A 17,387-nucleotide genomic window follows, 5' to 3' on the forward strand; every position below is an offset into this window, starting at 1 on the left:
GGTGGACTTGCCAAGAAGTAGAAGTCCACCCCCACAATTTCGGGGGCACCACAGGGGACACTGCAACTATTCTTTAGAATGGAGCAAGAGAGGTGTGGTGTGCGTGCGTCGAATTTCAGTGTTGCAGAGTGTGCCGCTGAAATTTGAGAGCTCAAGGTTCGCCACTGACATTACCCTTCCTTAGAAATCACATCCTGCTCTTTACCTCGTCCAAGGTATTGAACTCAGTGCCAATCTTTGAAACACCAAAGACCTGCTGCCACCCAACTCTGAAGCAGATAGGCCAAGGGGCAGCATTGTTCTGCAATACAGTATCAGTCCTGATGAACAGGCACTCTTAGCGTGATCAAAAAAATCCCTGCTTTTTTGATATCACCTGCTCCCAGATCACAGATCTCTCACTATGAAAGTGCTCCAAAGTCAAGTCTTAGTGAACCCTGCTGGGAATTTTATACTCTTAAGTCATGTCTTTTTGGTCCTTATCGCTCTTCTCTTCTCGTAGTTCTTAATGGCGTGAGCAGCGCTTAAAGAGGCTCTGTGACCGCCACCTACTGGAAAAGGAACTAAATATTGCTTAAACAGACTCCCCACCACCACATATACTGCGCGCACCCTCTGTCTGCTCCAGTTTAAAATTCAGAACGGTTGCAACCTTCCTTACTAGACGGCAATCTAAGGAATGAGTCCCACCTAACTCTGCATGGCATGATCCAGCTATTCGTCAACCCCTCGCGGCTTCCGCGGTGGAGAGCGCAGCCTGGCCCTCTCTCTTGCCTTTTCTGGGATGCGCTTATCCCCCAGCTGCGTTACCTGGCGAAGGATGCTGAGGCTGCCTGAGCATCCGCAGCATCAGCATCACGACGCCGACCCAGCGAACTCCCGGCAGCCCCTCTCGGCCAATGAGCGCCGCCGCTGGCGACGGCGACTCCTCGGATTGGCTGAGGCGGGCGCGCTGCCTCCGCTCTCTCCGGGCCTCGGTTCCGGCGCGGGTCTCTGTGCGGCGACCGCAGCGGCGATGGCTGGCCGCGGCCGCGGGGGGAGGAGACGGCGCTGCGGGCGACCTTGAGGAAGCAGCGGCCATGGGCAACATGCCGTCGGCGCTGAAGCACTGCCTCAGCTACCAGCATCTCCTCAAGGAGCAGCTGTGGATCGGAGAAGCGGCGCCGCAGCCCACGGCGCTGCAGCATCCCGGGCAGGTACCTGAGCGCCACGCAGGGACGGGGTCGGCGGTGATGTAGGGCAGCAGGTGCCCTCACCTCTCCACCCCTGCCTCTTAGGGGGACCCACCCGATCCCTGACCCTGACCACCACTGGGTTAGTGGGAAAGCCCCCTTGTGTGGTTTAGGCCCCCGTCAAGTGGGTGGGGGTCCCTACTTACTTTGGACTTGGAGGTGCCTCCTCTATATTACATACATACATATAATTAAATTTCCACAAATGTCACATAAGATTGCATAATACATTTTTCTTTTGTTTTATTGACTTCCCATCCCATTTTCCATGGTGGTTTTTGGGATTGGAAACATTTGAGTTGTGTAGAAAGGGGTATATCGACTGACATAAAGTTGCAAAAAACTTTACCCCAAAGCCCTCTCCCTTTTCACAAGCAGATATAAGGCAGCAGGTATGCACTGGCTAGGTATAAGGTAAAGGTAAAGGGACCCCTGAACATTAGGTCCAGTCGTGACCGACTCTGGGGTTGCGGCGCTAATCTCGCTTTATTGGCCGAGGGAGCTGGCGTACAGTCCGGGTCATGTGGCCAGCATGACTATGCCGCTTCTGGCGAACCAGAGCAGCGCATGGAAACGCCGTTTACCTTCCTGCCGGAGCGGTACCTATTTATCTACTTGCACTTTGACATGCTTTCGAACTGCTAGGTTGGCAGGAGCAGGGAGCGAACAACGGGAGCTCACCCCGTCGCGGGGATTTGAACCGCCGACCTTCTGATTGGCAAGTCCTAGGCTCTGTGGTTTAACCCACCGCGCCACCTGCGTCCCATGGCTAGGTATAGAGAGGATGGTTTTAAGGTTGAGAGCCAACAAGTTGAAGCTCAATCCAGGTAAGATGGAGACACTGTTAGTGGGTGGTTTCCTAGACTGGATGGATGAGAGATTGCCTGCTCTTGATGGAGTTACACTCCCTCTGAAGGAGTGGGCATGTAGCTTGGGGGTACTTGTGGATTCTTTGCTGTTGTTTGAGGCTCAAGTGGCTTCAGTGGTGCGGACTCCACAAAAAAGAGAATTTAGAGAACATTATGCAAAGTGACTTTTCTGGAGGGACAGAAAGTGAGGAAAAGAATAATCTAGAAATATTATCAGAAAAAAATGTATTTTGGACATTATGGCTCGGCTCTGTAATGGACTGTTTTGACACACATTGAGTCTTTACATTTTTAGGGTACCTTTAAAGCACTTTAGAGGCACAGCATATATAGATATATAGATTCTGTGTGTGTGAACTTGCCCTTAGAAGATCTGCAGAAGGTTTTCTTTGGTACACAAGGAAGTAAAACGGAGATAAGCCAAGCTCTAAACATCAGAGGAAAATCTGCTTCCTCTTATGTACACATTCCTGATGAGTTTCAGTCCTTGGAGGACTTTAATTTTCCAAATTAAGTAGTTTCCAAATTGGCAAATATCCCTTGGAGCGTTCTATTATTTCAGAAGTGTTTTGATCTAATGGATTTTAGAAGCCATTATTACTTCTGGTAATCAGTTTATTACCATTAGATGTCCTTAAAAAGTATGGTTTTAATTTTAAGGTTGCTAAGAGTCTTAGATCTTTGGAACCATTTTATTGCTGTGTATTTTCCATCATGTTTTCATTCTCAGGCTGGCTACTTGCTATCTGTTTACGTCCCCACATATTTATTTTTCTCTTTCTCTTCTTGTGTATACTCTTGTAGTACTTCCATCATTGTTACTGTTGTTGGTCCATCCCATGCTCAGCCTTTCCTGAGCCAGGTGGAATGTGTGTCATCCTCATGCTAGTGACACCACCATCCGAATCCACAAATGACTAATTTCTCTGGAAAAGTTCCATGGGGCTGAGCAGAAGTCCCTTAACACTACTTTCTGGGAGTGGTCTTGTAGGAAGGAGCCGAACCACTGTAACCCAATGTCCCTGTCTGGAAACTCACAGTGCTGCTCTGTATGGACCCCATAGTCAATGCTACTGAAAGTTGTGGGGAGATCTAGGAGAATCAACAGGGTGACACATTCTCCCATTTATTTCCCGATAATGGTAATCAGGGTGACCAAGTGGTATGTCAGTGCTGAAGCCAGATGGAAATGGGTCTACGTAACTGCTGCATCCAGGACCATCTACTGCTGGCTGTCCACCACTCTCTCAATCACTTTGCCCAGGAAAGGGACATTCATGGTAGGGTAGTAGTTGTCCATTTACCCCAGAGGCCAAGGAAGGGGCAGCACTACCCCTCCTGCAATGAGGCATTAATCGCTTCCTTGACCCACCCCCCTGACCTTACAAGCTGTGATGGGCAAAGATGATAGGACTAGAAGCAGCCGTCTTGCACCAAGTCAGACATTTGGACCATCTAGTTCAGTATTGTCTACTTGGATTGGCAACGGTTCTGCAGGGCTTCTGGCAGCCTTGCCTGTGGATGCCAGGGATTGGACCTGCAACCTTCTGCATGCAAAGCAGATGCTGTACCTTGAGCGATGGTCCTTCCCCATGAGGTGGATCTTCTGTTGATTTCCTTGAATGCCAGATCTCACATCCCAGGAAGTGATTAGCAGGCAGCTGCTTGTGCTTGTTTGTATCTGCATGTGGGTGTCTCAAGTTTGTTTGCTTTATTCACTTACAGTTGGGATAAGTTTAAAGAAGGCTGTAATTCCATGATTAAAGGTCACTGGCATTTTTCTGTTATAAACCTCTATTTTCATCAATTTATAACTAAGCATGCGTGCGTATGTGTGGAGGGGAATGTTTTCATGGAAGTATTTGGCAAACAACATGATCACAGTCCCTGGTAGTGCTTTTCTCTCTTGCTCAAATGAGGTAGCAGAAGAGGGGTATGGAACTGAAATTTACTTTCCTCCGATTTACATGGCAGTACTTTTTTTTATTTTGGGGGAGGGTGGGAATGGCTGGTTTTACAAGCTGTTTGTTCTTCTTTGGCAACACCTGATAAATGGAAAATGCTTGAGGCTCTTAGGCTTTCATGTAAACTGTTTCCTTGTTGATATTCAACATAATTTAGCCATAGTGCTCACTTCACTTCACAGAGCTAATACCTAATTCAATAACCAGTCATTATCTTTAATCATCAGACATGCATTTTTCCCGGATCAAATTTAGGAAGAAATGTTACATTGACAGCCCATCAGACAACAGCTTTGTGCAGAAACTGCCAAATTAAGACCTTTTCTTAAAAGAAATTTCCTCTAGCTTTTAATTTTCATATTTAAATTCTGGCTTAAGTTTAAATGCGATTTTTAAAATTTAAGTTCTGGTTGACAGGAGTGATTTTTCCTCAGGTTTGTTCTCTACTTTTGTCAATTGCACATTTTGATGTTTATGTATTTAAATTTTGAGTGCCGCTTTGAGCTTTTCAAGGAACAGAGGTTATTTAATATTGTGTAAGAAATTCCTGCTATTCTGATCCTACAGGCACTAGTCTGTTACACCCCGGTTTCCTGAGCAGTGAGAAGTTCAGGGGCAGCACAGCAAGATTAGAGGTTGTCTTCAATCTAGAACTTGAGTAGACCCATTAAATTAATGGAACTGGAAGAAGAAGAAGAGTTTGGATTTAATATCCCGCTTTATCACTACCCGAAGGAGTCTCAAAGCGGCTAACATTCTCCTTTCCCTTCCTCCCCCACAACAAACACTCTGTGAGGTGAGTGGGGCTGAGAGAAGTGTGACTAGCCCAAGGTCACCCAGCAGCTGCATGTGGAGAAGCGGAGATGCGAACCCGGTTCACCAGATTACGAGACTACCGCTCTTAACCACTACACCACACTGGCTCCACCATTTTGATTCCACTGCAGATCCACTCCATTTAAGAATATCCAACACACATTAAAAGCACATGGATTCCTCTAATGAATTCTGGGAACTGTATTTGCTTCTCAGAGGGCTCCAGTTCTTAGCACCATTAAACTACAGTTCCCATAATTCTTTAAAGTCATGTGCTTTAAATGTCCATTAGATATACAGCATGTGTTGTTTCTCAGTGGGTCTACTCTGGGTAGGATTACCATTGGATACAACCATTGGATGAGAGAATATTGGATATATTTTTTATTTATAGGTTGTAGTCTAGCAGCATCTGGAATGCATCACATTGGTGACCCCCTACAATATGCAATAACATGTTCCTGACCTTTGACTCCACTTGTACACGCAGGTTTACGGGTGTGTGCCTATGCCAGTCAATGTGACAAGATTTGGCTCATAACGGTTGAAAATTATTATGACAATAAAAGCTTTATGCACGTTTCGAACGCATCCTGTTTAAGGTATGATACGTTTAGCACACTTCAGATCCTCTTGCTTCTTTCACAGATGTGTTTATATCACAAATGTGGCATTTGCCTTGTAAGCGCAATTACCTGATAATCATGGAAAACCTCAAAATGCAATGCCCTTTTGTCAGGAGGGCTTCCACTTATAAGAAAAAGCACTTTCTGAAAGGGGTGGGAGATGTTATTTAGCAGATGTGAAAGTTTTGCCTTTATATTTAAATAAAATAGGTTTATGTTCTCCGCAAGTGTGGGCCTAGCTTGGTCCAAGGAAGGTTTAGCCTGCCAGATGCCGTATGTGATCAGAGATGTTGTGCAGCTGTTTCCCATTTCTTTTTACACCGCTCACATAAATGCATAGTAACTGTACTGGATTTTTTTAAAAACTGTACTTTAGCAGTCATTGAAGGATGTTACTACATGGGATTTAATTTAACTTGCAAAGCAGTTTGTGGCAAGGGAGGTGACACCCACGATGGTGGATGCGAGAGATATACCCAAAGGCACAGCATTGTGAGGCTCATTTCCCCTTCAGATTCTAGAGAGAAAAATTTAAGACACCTGCCCCTCCCACCGCCAACCCCCCCCCCCCAGTGTGAGCCATGTCAAAATATGTGCCTTGGGTAACCAATGATGCATCTCGTTGTGCACATTTCGAGTTCCAGTTGTGGAAGATTTTGCAGTCAAACCTAACAGTGCATGCATATGCTTTTTTAGTAAATGAAGGGGGTTAAGGATCATAGAGCTGTGAATTGCTAAAGAAGGCTAGGTCATTCTCCCTCACTTTTGGGGAGGTAGGAAGTAAGGCTTCTTTCTTTCTTTCTTTCTTTCTTTCTTTCTTTCTTTCTTTCTTTCTTTCTTTCTTTCTTTCTTTCTCTCTCTCTCTCTCTCTCTCTCTCTCTCTCTCTCTCTCTCTCTCCCTCCCTCCCTCCCTCCCCCCTCTTCACTTTAAACCACGTAACTGAGCAGACATCTGAGGCTGGGGCTCCAGACTCAGACCACATATTTGAGACCAACTAGTGTATTTTGTAACCAGGAGCACCTTCCCTGTGTTGTTACTGCTGTAGGGTTGAACAATGCTCTGATTATTGTAAGTAAAGCATTTAAACTTACTTAAGGTTGTGGTCTATTCACTCGGAGAAGGGTAGAGGTGGGGGAGCACATTTGAGAGCACTTAATACTGGGACATTTTGAGCTCCAACAACCTAAATTTTCAGCACTTTGCAAACTCTGCACATATTTCTGTTTTAAACTCTGCTGGGGGTTTTTTCGGCTAGAGAGTGAGTCTCTTTTGAATTTCAGGCAGTCAGCAGTTTATTCTTTTGTAGTTTCCCACACACGTGGGACTTCAGGATTAACTAATATTCCCCAGTTATTTCCCAACGCTTGTCAGTGTCCTCTCCTACAGAAATCAGTTCCTGACTCCTACCCAGGCACCTGTCCTGCAAGTCTTGTCTTCTGTCTGCACAAATCTTCCCCTCCTCATTGATACTTCCATGGTTAATTGGGACTTAATGAAATGAAGGTCATAGTTAAGAAGGCATAGACCTTTTAAATGGCTAGAGCTTCAGATATTGAAGCAAGAACCTTATGTTTCACCATGCTGCAGCAACTTTTACAGTCTGCTTGCTCATGTTGCTCTGGTCTAGGAGAGGGAAGGGAACCTGTGGTCCTCCACATGCTGAACTACAACTCCCTTCATTTGTGACCTGTTTGAATTTAGCATACTGGCTTTGCATACTGAACTAGGCTTGATTATTTGTGGTAACTACTTCGCAATAGCTTAATTCTACCCTATGGCTTTTTGAATTCTTTGGATAGCCTTATTAGTCAAATCTGAAATCTTTACTTGTCATAGGCCCATCTTCGTTTTCTTTCTGAATTTCCCAAGTTTTAGTTTCTCTCTCCCCCACCCCTTCCCAATTGGCTTCTGTCTAAGGCAGGGTTTCCCAAACTTCAGTCTCCAGCTGTTTTTGGACTACAACTCCCATCATCCCTAGGTAGCAGGACCAGTGGTCAGGGATGATGGGGATTGTAGTCCAAAAACAGCTGAAGACCCAAGTTTGGGAAACTCTGATATAAGGCAAGCTGTGATCCTCCAGATGTCCCTGGACTACAACTTCCTGCATTGACTGCTGTCTGGGGCCTATGGGACATAATCTGAAGGACTTCAAGTTCTGAACCTCTGGTCTAAGGCCATGGTTGAAAATGGGTTTTTCCTGAAGGGACGTTTAAGGAAAGGAATGATAGTGGGGTGTTAATGGCCAACCCCCACTTCTCAAAGTAGCCTGCCAACAAGACAAATGGTCATAGGCAAGCATCCCCTCTAGATTGGTAACTCTGGAGCAGATTTGCCACAGGTGCTGCCAGTCACCAAGCCTTAGGTACACAGAAGCTGCCTTGCAGAGGTAGACCATTGGTCCATCTAGCTCACTGTTGTCTACATTGGCTGGCAACATCTTTCCAAAGTTTCAGATAGGGGTCTCTAACAGGAGATACCAGGGATTGAACCTGGGGCATTCTGCATGCAATGCAGTTGGGTTTAGATAGGAATAATAATAATAATAATAATAATAATAATAATAATAAGTTCACAAATATATGTTTTGGCTGTGTAAACTTTATTTTTGGAGGAGGTATGATCTATCACATGTTTCCTGACAAATATCTACTCTTTAATCCTAACACTGTGGGAACACCTTGTGGTTATTATTGGTGGTTTGAAAAGCACTCTGCACATATTCTGAGAATTTTTTTCTTTTTTATAACTTGCCCACTCCTGGACTCATCCCTAGTACCTCAGGTTACATACGCTTCAGGTTACATACGCTTCAGGTTACAGACTCCACTAACCCAGAAATAGTGCTTCAGGTTAAGAACTTTGCTTCAGGATAAGAACAGAAATCGGGCTCCGGTGGCGCGGCGGCAGCAGGAGGTCCCATTAGCTAAAGTGGTTAAGAACAGTTTCAGGTTAAGAACAGACCTCCAGAACGAATTCAGTACTTGAAACAAAACTCTTTGGGGCAGTGCCCCAGAGTGGGAGCCCTAGCACAAATTATCTTTTACTTATTTACACACTTTTCTGTTTCAGGAACTGCTCACAAGTGGATTTCCCGAATTTGTTAAAATAGTAGAAGTCGGGCCTAGAGATGGATTGCAGAATGAAAAGGTAAGTGGACAATGTGAGTTGAAGTGCTGAGTTACGCATGAAAGCCAGGAAGTTTAAAGCATGAAATGGATCTTCTGAAATACGTATGACTGAAGTGCTTCAGTGTGTGCATGAACCTTGGTTTCAAACGCACACAAACACATGTGTAGTTAATTGATTATGGAGGGCTTTTAATATCTTTCTACAGCATTTCTACAGCAGGCGGGGGGAAGCTGTAGCCAGGAGCAATTGGCAGGCAGCAGGGGCCACCACAGACCTGGCTTCCCAGCACATTCATTGTTACCATGTACCTGGATGTTGCGAGGGCAGCGTGGGAACAAAATTGGGGGCAGGGGCACTGCTGGTGTGCTCACATTGCCCTGACCTCCCCACCTCCCTGTCATACTCATATCCCTGTAGGTGTGCCAATTTGCTTTTGCCTGAAAAAAAATAGCACCCGTCTGCAGTATCTGCCATTTTTATTTTAGAGCGTTAAAAATACCTGTTATTGTTGTTCAAAACGCTTTTGCCACATGCTACATTTTGTACCAATACCGGTCTCCCCCTTTCTTTCCCACAGGCTATAGTCCCTACAGATGTCAAAATTGAATTCATCAACCGACTTTCCAAAACAGGCTTGCCTGTCATAGAAGTGACGAGCTTTGTTTCTTCAAAATGGGTACCTCAGGTAGGTAAATTGAAAAATGCATCGTACAGAAGGATCCAGCATTTTTATGCTATGTAGGTTTCCCATAGCAGGAATGTCTTTCTGAACCATCACCCCCCTACACCTTATGCCTTATACCTGCTAGTCACCTCCCACCTGACTTTCCCCACCTTGTCCACACTTGGCACTCAGGACAGAGGAACGTAGCAGCTGCTTTATGCCAAGTCAGAAGAAGAAGAAGAAGAAGAAGAAGAAGAAGAAGAAGAAGAAGAAGAAGAGTTTGAATTTGATATCCCACTTTATCACTACCCGAAGGAGTCTCAAAGTGGCTAACATTCTCCTTTCCCTTCCTCCCCCACAACAAACACTCTGTGAGGTGAGTGGGGCAGAGAGACTTCAGAGAAGTGTGACTGGCCCAAGGTCACCCAGCAGCTGCATGTGGAGGAGCGGAGACGCAAACCCGGTTCACCAGATTACGAGTCCACTGCTCTTAACCACTACACCACACTGGCTCAATTGGTCCATCATTATGTGCAGTGTAAATTAATAACACAGACTCTTCTTCGGTAAAAGAATAAAAGCTTTACTGAGTTAAAATGAACTTGTTTGCAAGTAACAGCATGGTGAACAGAAGATTAAACTAGCTTCAGAGCATACACGGAGTTATTGAGTCACACATTACGCATCAACAGTCTCCACTGAGCACAAGCTTCACAGAGCACAGGCTCCACCACTCACAGACACACAGACTGAGTCTGCCTGCAAGCAGATACAGTCAAACCTCATTCTGCATCTGCTTCCACTTGCGTCCACTTCGGCGAACATCCACAGCAAATCCAGAAGTACCAGAACGGGTTACTTCCAGGTTTGCTGCTTGCGCATGCACAGTAGCGCTAAATCGCGCTTCGATGTGCGTCATTTTCGGCTTGTGGGCGGGCCTCCGGAATGGATCCCATCCGCAAAACGAGGTTTGACTGTACTTATACAGAGAATGAGTCATCCTCAAGATGAGTCACAGTGATTCAGCATGCTAAATGATTCTGCAGCTTTTCAGCATTTCACAACATTTCTAGACTCCTTTACTGCTTCCGCTCTCAAATACCTTTGTCACATGACACATCAAGCTCAGTCTTGTTTACGCTGACCAGCAGTGGTCCTTTAGCATTCTACATGGGAGTGTCTCCCAGCTCTACCTGCAGTTGATGGGCATTAAACTCAGGGTCTTCTGCTGGCACGACACCACTGTTGTCATTCCATATTTCTACGTGGAGCCTCTAGTGCTCAGTTGATGTCAAATCTGACATTTTACTATTGTAGCAACAAGGGAGCAGAGCCTGGTTTAAATCAGCTGGCCCAATGAGTTGGAATAAGAATTAAACGTTCATTCAGTGGAGGTGCAAAAGCAATCAGCCACTGTGGATATCAAATCCATCTGTCTTCAGTAAGCTTATAATAGCAAGTAATTGACCAAAGTGATCCTCAATATACCAAAAGCCTTCATTTATTTCGGACAATTTCCTGGACTGAATGGGACTTGGCAGCCCTTTCCGTATCAATAATGTTAATTGGGTGAAACAGAAATATTCCTGGTGTTGCACTTTGCTGGGAAGAGCCTAGTATTAGTAGTGTGTGTCATGCCACAGAGAGATTCTGTGTTAGTTTCCTGTCCTCACTCCTCATGAGATTAATCTATAGAGTAAATGTTGATTTTTATCATAAAGTTACCAAGCAATGAATGGCCTTTGAGATAGGTAGGTCTGTGTCTGTTAACTATATTAGGATCCCAGAATGGGTTTGAATTTAGGTAGTTTGTTGGTGAAGATTGTTACCTGAATTTGGTGTCTTAGTTACTTAGTTACTTAGTTACTTAATTGGCGCAGTTTGACAGCTGCGTCAGTCAATGCAGAGCTAAAATGCAAGCTGCACCTGTACCCCAACTCGAAGGACTCCTCACTGTGCCAAATTTGAAGAAAAAGAGACTTTAAAATTTTGTATGTAAAGCTACCAGGGCAATTTGCCTTTCAGATGGAAATGCCTACATCTGTCTTTCTGATAATGAAGGCTTTGCAGACCACCAGTTTTTCACTACACTGATGGAGCTTTAACTTTTATTACTGCAAAGGTGTCTCTGGTGTGTTGCTCCCATGAGGGATATTCTACCTACCCAAATAGTCCTAAAATGGGGGAAATATATGGGAGTTCCATGAGTTCCATTTCCTGGGATACAGTTAGGTCAGTTGCTCTACTCTTAAAACTTTAATACAGAACTTGGTTTGGACCAAACAATGCCACAGTCCAAATGGGGATGACTAGCAGGCCTAAATAGTCCTGCAGAATAGAAGTTATCTACCGATGCTTTAATAAAAAGCCCGAATAATCTTCAAAACCCAGACACAACATGAAAGTGGGCAGGTGGGGATGGCGGTAAAGCAAGTGGTTACTTTGTCCCATCTAAAAGCCTAAGATACTTCTTCCTGACCTCAGATGCAGGAAGCTACAGCCGACAAGGCCAAGAAAGTCCTACTGAAAGCAGAGAATATGACAGATCCAGCCCCAGACTTTGCAGCAACTATGCAGACCTCTGAAAGCATATTCGTGATTTTAGCTGATGCCATGGTAATCTATTTTAAATTAAAAGAACTCATCTCAGTGCCCTCCTGCCTGAGATGAAAGCCACCTTAAAAGAGACAGCTGCTGCTGCTGCTGCAGACTGCGTTCTAGAGCTCAATCTCACTTTTCAGAATGGAGGCCAAGAATGGCAAATATCAGGTGAAAGTTGGACCTGGAGAGTTTAAGTTGATCCAAAACGTTTTGGTTTTTTTTGCATTTTAGGGGGTTGAGGGAGGGAGAACAGGATCTGGAATCATTCTTGTTCACCTGGTTATTTAAACCTCTGCCGCCAGAAGATGGATAGAGTGCCGCTTGTAGAAAAAGCCCCACCCCGTTAAGCCAAACCAGTGTCTACAGGGCTCTGTTGCGAAATTATAACATGATTGCACAAAGGAGGACATTCTCAGCGACTGGTTTCCTTTCATGAGGTTCCCATCCAAGTAGTTCAAGATTTATTGCCTAATACCCTGAACTGCAAACAATGGATGAAACCAATCACTGGGAAGCCTAACGGGAGGAACAGCTGGTAAAGAGCAGATCAGGCCGCTCTGGGCAGCGCAGGAGGGGCCATGCAGCGTTGTTAGACGTTTGCAATGAGGGATCATGGGGCTGGCAAGCCCCTTCACCCCTCCAGCTATAAAGCATGATGACTCAGAACAGTTCAGGAGAAAATCTGGTCTTAGCTTGAAATCTTGGTTGTATGCAGTGCTTAAAACAGTTTTCAGCAGGCATAGGCAGACTTGGCCCTCCAGATGTTTGGGGACTACAGTTCCTATCACCCCTGACCACTGGTCCTGTTTGCTAGGGATCATGGGAGTTGTAGTGTCCCAAAACATCTGGAGGGCCGAGTTTGCCAATGCCTGGTTTTCAGGAAGAGTTAATCAACCCCTACAGCACACATGCAGTGGTCCCAATCAACAACATCACGCCTTCACTATCTGAAAAAGGGTGGGGGCGGAATTGCATACCCTCTAACATGTCCGGGTCAAAAACTGGGATGCACGTCTTCCAGGCCATTCTCCTGGGTGAGTGACCCATGCAAGACCACGGCCAAAGCACTTTTGGGGGGCAAGTTGTGGTGCCCCAAATGACCACCATGCTCTTGCGTGACAAAACGGGGTGTTTTCCCGGGACAGTTGAGGGGTATGGCATTGTATTCATGCATCTCTGTCATCATGTATAGTTGTATAGTTTGGCCCACACAAAGGAGGGAAATCTGCCAAACCTGGTGAACTGTCTTGCTATCTTATGTTCACCATATTTTCCTAGAAGCTCACACTAAAAACTCTGTCTAGCTCACTACGCTAGAATAAATTACTCCAGCTCATGTTGTACTCCATCTTTCCCCAACCTGGTGCCCTCCAGCTGTTTTTGACTACAGCTCCCACTTTTCCAGATCATTGGCTACACTGGCAGGGGCTGATGGGTGTTGGAGTCCACAAACATCTGGAGGGCACCAGGTCAGGGAAAGCTGAATCAGAACAGAGGACAAGGTTGTTCCTTCAAGGAATATCTACAATCTAAAGCAACCATATACCTCCCTTTTCATTCCCCCCCCCCTGATTTTTTAATTTTTGGAAATGTGTTTTTCATTTCTTCCTTTTCCTGTGAGCCCTTTTGGGTAGCAAATTTGGCCTGGGCTTTTTTGGATGTTGGGAGAGGGGATTTTATTCCCATTTCAAGCCTGAGTGTTTTGTTTGAATGGCTTAGTTGATATTTAGATTACATTCTGTTTATATGCCATGGCCATGTTAACTTGGAGATGGAGTTCAAAATTCTTAGCGCACTTTATTTTCTCTGGTCCTGAGAATAGATTGACTAGTTATGTTTCCATCTCCTTTCTGTCTGTCTGCCTTGCATTTTAAAGCCCTTTTACCATTTCCCTGCTAATGTTTTGTTTGGCAGAGACCTTCTGACTAGAAAAAGCCAGAAAAAGTAGGGGGGGGGGGAAAGTTCTGCAGTAGCAAAGGTGCCATCTAAAACAGGATCCCACACCTATAATCGAAATCGCCAAGAATGATAAAGGGCTGCCATTGAAAGGCTTATTGCTTAAGTATCCTGTTGCACTTTGAAAGTTAATTACCTAAATGTTAAAAGTACATGTTAAAGTAAGACTCTGCTTACAAGGAAAATATTGAGGGGACAAATACATTATATAAACCTTATTTGCAATGATTAAGTTTCATGGAGCTTGAATTGCACCTTCCCTTTAGCCTGTTAATTGTATTTTCAGTTACGCTGTAAAAAGTGCAGGATTTTGTCACATTGGTGTACCATTACGTTAACTATTTGGTTTCAAAGGTTTTCCTTAGCCTAGGAAGTGTGGGCAACATTCTTTGTTTAATTAAGGGATTAAAGGTTTGGGAAGAAGAAGGCAGGGTTCATTTCTGTGATTATTTACTTACCCCACTTCAGTCCTGCTTTCTTAGAATGCAAGTAGATACCCTGCCAGGTAGCAATATTATAATACCAATCCTATAAAGCATTAGAAATATTTAAAACAACAGGAACAGTGCAATCCTTTACATGGCTACTCAGAAGCAAGCTCCGTTGAATCCCGTACATCTAAGGCTGTGTATATACGATGCCTTCAAAACACACTTTAAGCACATTCTCCTCCACTCCCCCTCAAAGAATTCTGGGCATTGTGGTTTGTTAAGGGTTGCTGGGACTTGTAACTCTGTGAGGGATGAACTACAGTGCCCAGAATTCTCAGAGGGTCGGAATGCGCTTTATAGTGTGTTTGCAGCCCTGCTTTCAAATAAGTGCACATAGGATTGTAGCCTGGAAATATTAGGTTACAAGGGTTCTATAGGCTGGGGGGGGGGATTGGGGTTTTCTACAGAAATGGTAAATCCAGATTAAATAGGACATAATATGGGGTGGAATTATGATGAGGATGATGTCATGAGCCTTTTAAAATGCCACATTTATTCACTTCCCTACAATGACGAAAGGGATCAGCTTCTCTGAGCACACAATATGCTGCTATGCAAAAGTGCCCAAAGTCTCTAAACAGTGAAGTAATAAATAATAATAATAATAATAATAATAATAATAATAATAATAATAATAATAATATAGCATGCATAATCTTTTCTCCCCCATGGCTTTGAAATGCAAAAAGAAGAAGACTAGATGATGCCATTAAATAAGTGATTTTATTCCTTTAAAAAACTTTTTTTAAAAATTAAAAAATGCTATTGTTTTTACACTAAACATAGGTACCCAGAGATCCAAACAATCCAGTCCTTTGCATAACGGGAAGGGGCAAAATTGGACATGGAAGTTTAGTCCATTTTGGTGCAAAGATCACTTCTATGTGACTTCTTGTGAAATGAACAAAGTTTTACATTATTGATATTTCATTGTGTTCAGTCCTGTGTTTCTACGTCATTTTTTTAAAAAACCCCTGGTTCAGTTACCTTGTCAGTAACCAATGAATAAGTATCTGATACTGTCATATGACTTTAAGAAACTAAAGCTACATTTTGTCTTTTAAGATGGCTGATCACACAGAAGTCATGAGAGGAATAGAATGCTATCCTGGAGTCCGATATCCAGTCCTTACCCCTAATCTTCAAGGCTTCCATTCTGCTGTACGTATACTGCATGGCTTTATCTTTCAGTGAAGCTCCAGGGTCTTAAACATATTTAGCTATTTTTATCAGAAGTCAAGATTGCATGCTCTAACCCTATCCATGGCATAAATTAGGCTACAAGAGGTCTGGAGGGTGTCAACATTAGAGCCTTCTCTGTGGTGGCTCCCTGCTTGTGGAATGCTCTCCCCAGGGAGGCTCGCCTGGTGCCTTCATTTAGGTGCCAGGCAAAAACTTTTCTCTGTAACAGGCCTTCAACCTGATAGAACATTCTGTGCCCTTTAAAAAGTGTTTGTGGGAGTGGGGGTTATTGGTTTGCTTTTCTTCTTGGTTTATTATGTATTTTGTGTTCTCATTTTGCATTTTGATGTTGTGGACTGCCCTGTAATCTTCAAATGAAGGGCAGTATACAAATTGAAGAAACAAACAAAGAGAAATAAATAAGCACAACCAGAAATCTATGCTAAATTTCACATGAATAACTTCAACTCAGTACATAACAACAACTTTTGCTGGATAACAAGTGGGGTCTGCAACAAAATGTGGCTGTGTTGAGTGCTGCTGTTCAGGATTCCAGCAACTCAATTGCACACATCCCTTTCCATTTCTTTGCTACCAGCAATGCATGGTCTCTGAACATATTCAGTCCTCATTGGGCTGTTTTTGGAGTCCCTTTCCTAAAAACAGATTTGTAGCTCTTCAGGGTTTCTTCAGTCCTATTTGTGGAAGTTGTGCCTTTGGCTATATCTGTGTGATCCTGAAACAAAAGGTGAGGAAGAAATTGGTTTCAGCTTGCATACAAATACTAATCTTTCTAATTTGCTCTTCTTACAACAACATGTGAGCTTGTCAAAGTTCACACTTCCCTGAATTTTGAGGTGCAGTTCTGCAACTGAAGAATTGTTTAAGAATGCATAAAATAGAGGGGACGTGTGCATATATTAGTAAAAAATAAATAAATGCATAAGTGCATTCTATTAGAGCAGGCATAGGCAAACTTGGCCCTCCAGATGTTTTGGGACTACAACTCCCATCATCCCTAGCTAACAGGACCAGTGGTCAGGGATGATGGGAACTGTAGTCTCAAAACATCTGGAGGGCTGAGTTTGCCTATGCCTGTATTAGAGGGAATGGCTTATAAAATTACATATATTGGGCAAAATTGCATACAAAAATGTGTAAATCAGGAGAAATGCACAATAAAATGCTGACAAATTCTAATGAGGACAACATGGAAACTGATGTGGAAATGTGGAACTTATTTGGAGACTGGTCAAATGAGAAACTGAGAGAAATTGAAATTGACAGAATCGCCCACCCCTGGCGTGGGAAGACTTGGATTGGTAATAGAGGGAATGAGGTCAACTACACATTTTCTAAGTTGACATTATGGTTTTTGGTGTCTACTTAAAAATGAAATGCCAAAAAACAATCTGTTACACCTCATCTTTGCTTTCCACCTGCATTTGACAGCATTTCATGATCTAGGCACATGTAGGAGTGTTTGCAGAAAACAGGACCGTCTTATTTCTAGAAGTCTGCTTTAGTAGGGTTGCCATTACATCCAGACATAGCTGGTATTCTGGATATATGGCAGCCCCTGCCGGCAGTGTAGATTTTGGCAATTTTCATTATCAAAACTACAAAAGCTCAACGACTTTTGTGTCCAGATTTTCACTTTTTGAAATATGGCAACCCTAGCTTTAGAGGAGAAGAGAGATTTAATTCACATAAACAGTTAAGGCTTTTCTGTGAGCCCCGTAGTGACTGTGCAAAGTGCATGGCCTTCTGCCTCAAAACCTTCACTTGTTTCCATGTGGGAAACTCATCATCTAGAGGACTCCCATTTATTTCAATGACACAGGTTTGCTCGAAAG

The 17,387-nt window shown here is 43.8% G+C and overlaps 1 protein-coding gene across 1 annotated transcript in view; it reads left to right on the forward strand.

Annotated features, from left to right (window-relative positions):
• Positions 1 to 951: 951 nt before the first annotated feature.
• Positions 952 to 17,387, forward strand: part of HMGCLL1 (3-hydroxy-3-methylglutaryl-CoA lyase like 1) — a 56,278-nt gene continuing 39,842 nt past the window's right edge. Inside the window, exons 1-4 of the mRNA XM_028722618.2 lie at positions 952 to 1,196; positions 8,578 to 8,655; positions 9,215 to 9,322; positions 15,415 to 15,510. Coding sequence (XP_028578451.2) covers positions 1,080 to 1,196; positions 8,578 to 8,655; positions 9,215 to 9,322; positions 15,415 to 15,510 — 399 coding nt within the window. The 5' untranslated portion in view covers positions 952 to 1,079. The remainder of the gene's footprint in view (positions 1,197 to 8,577; positions 8,656 to 9,214; positions 9,323 to 15,414; positions 15,511 to 17,387) is intronic.

Source organism: Podarcis muralis, chromosome 3 (genome assembly GCF_964188315.1).
Source record: "Podarcis muralis chromosome 3, rPodMur119.hap1.1, whole genome shotgun sequence".
NCBI lineage: Eukaryota > Metazoa > Chordata > Lepidosauria > Squamata > Lacertidae > Podarcis > Podarcis muralis.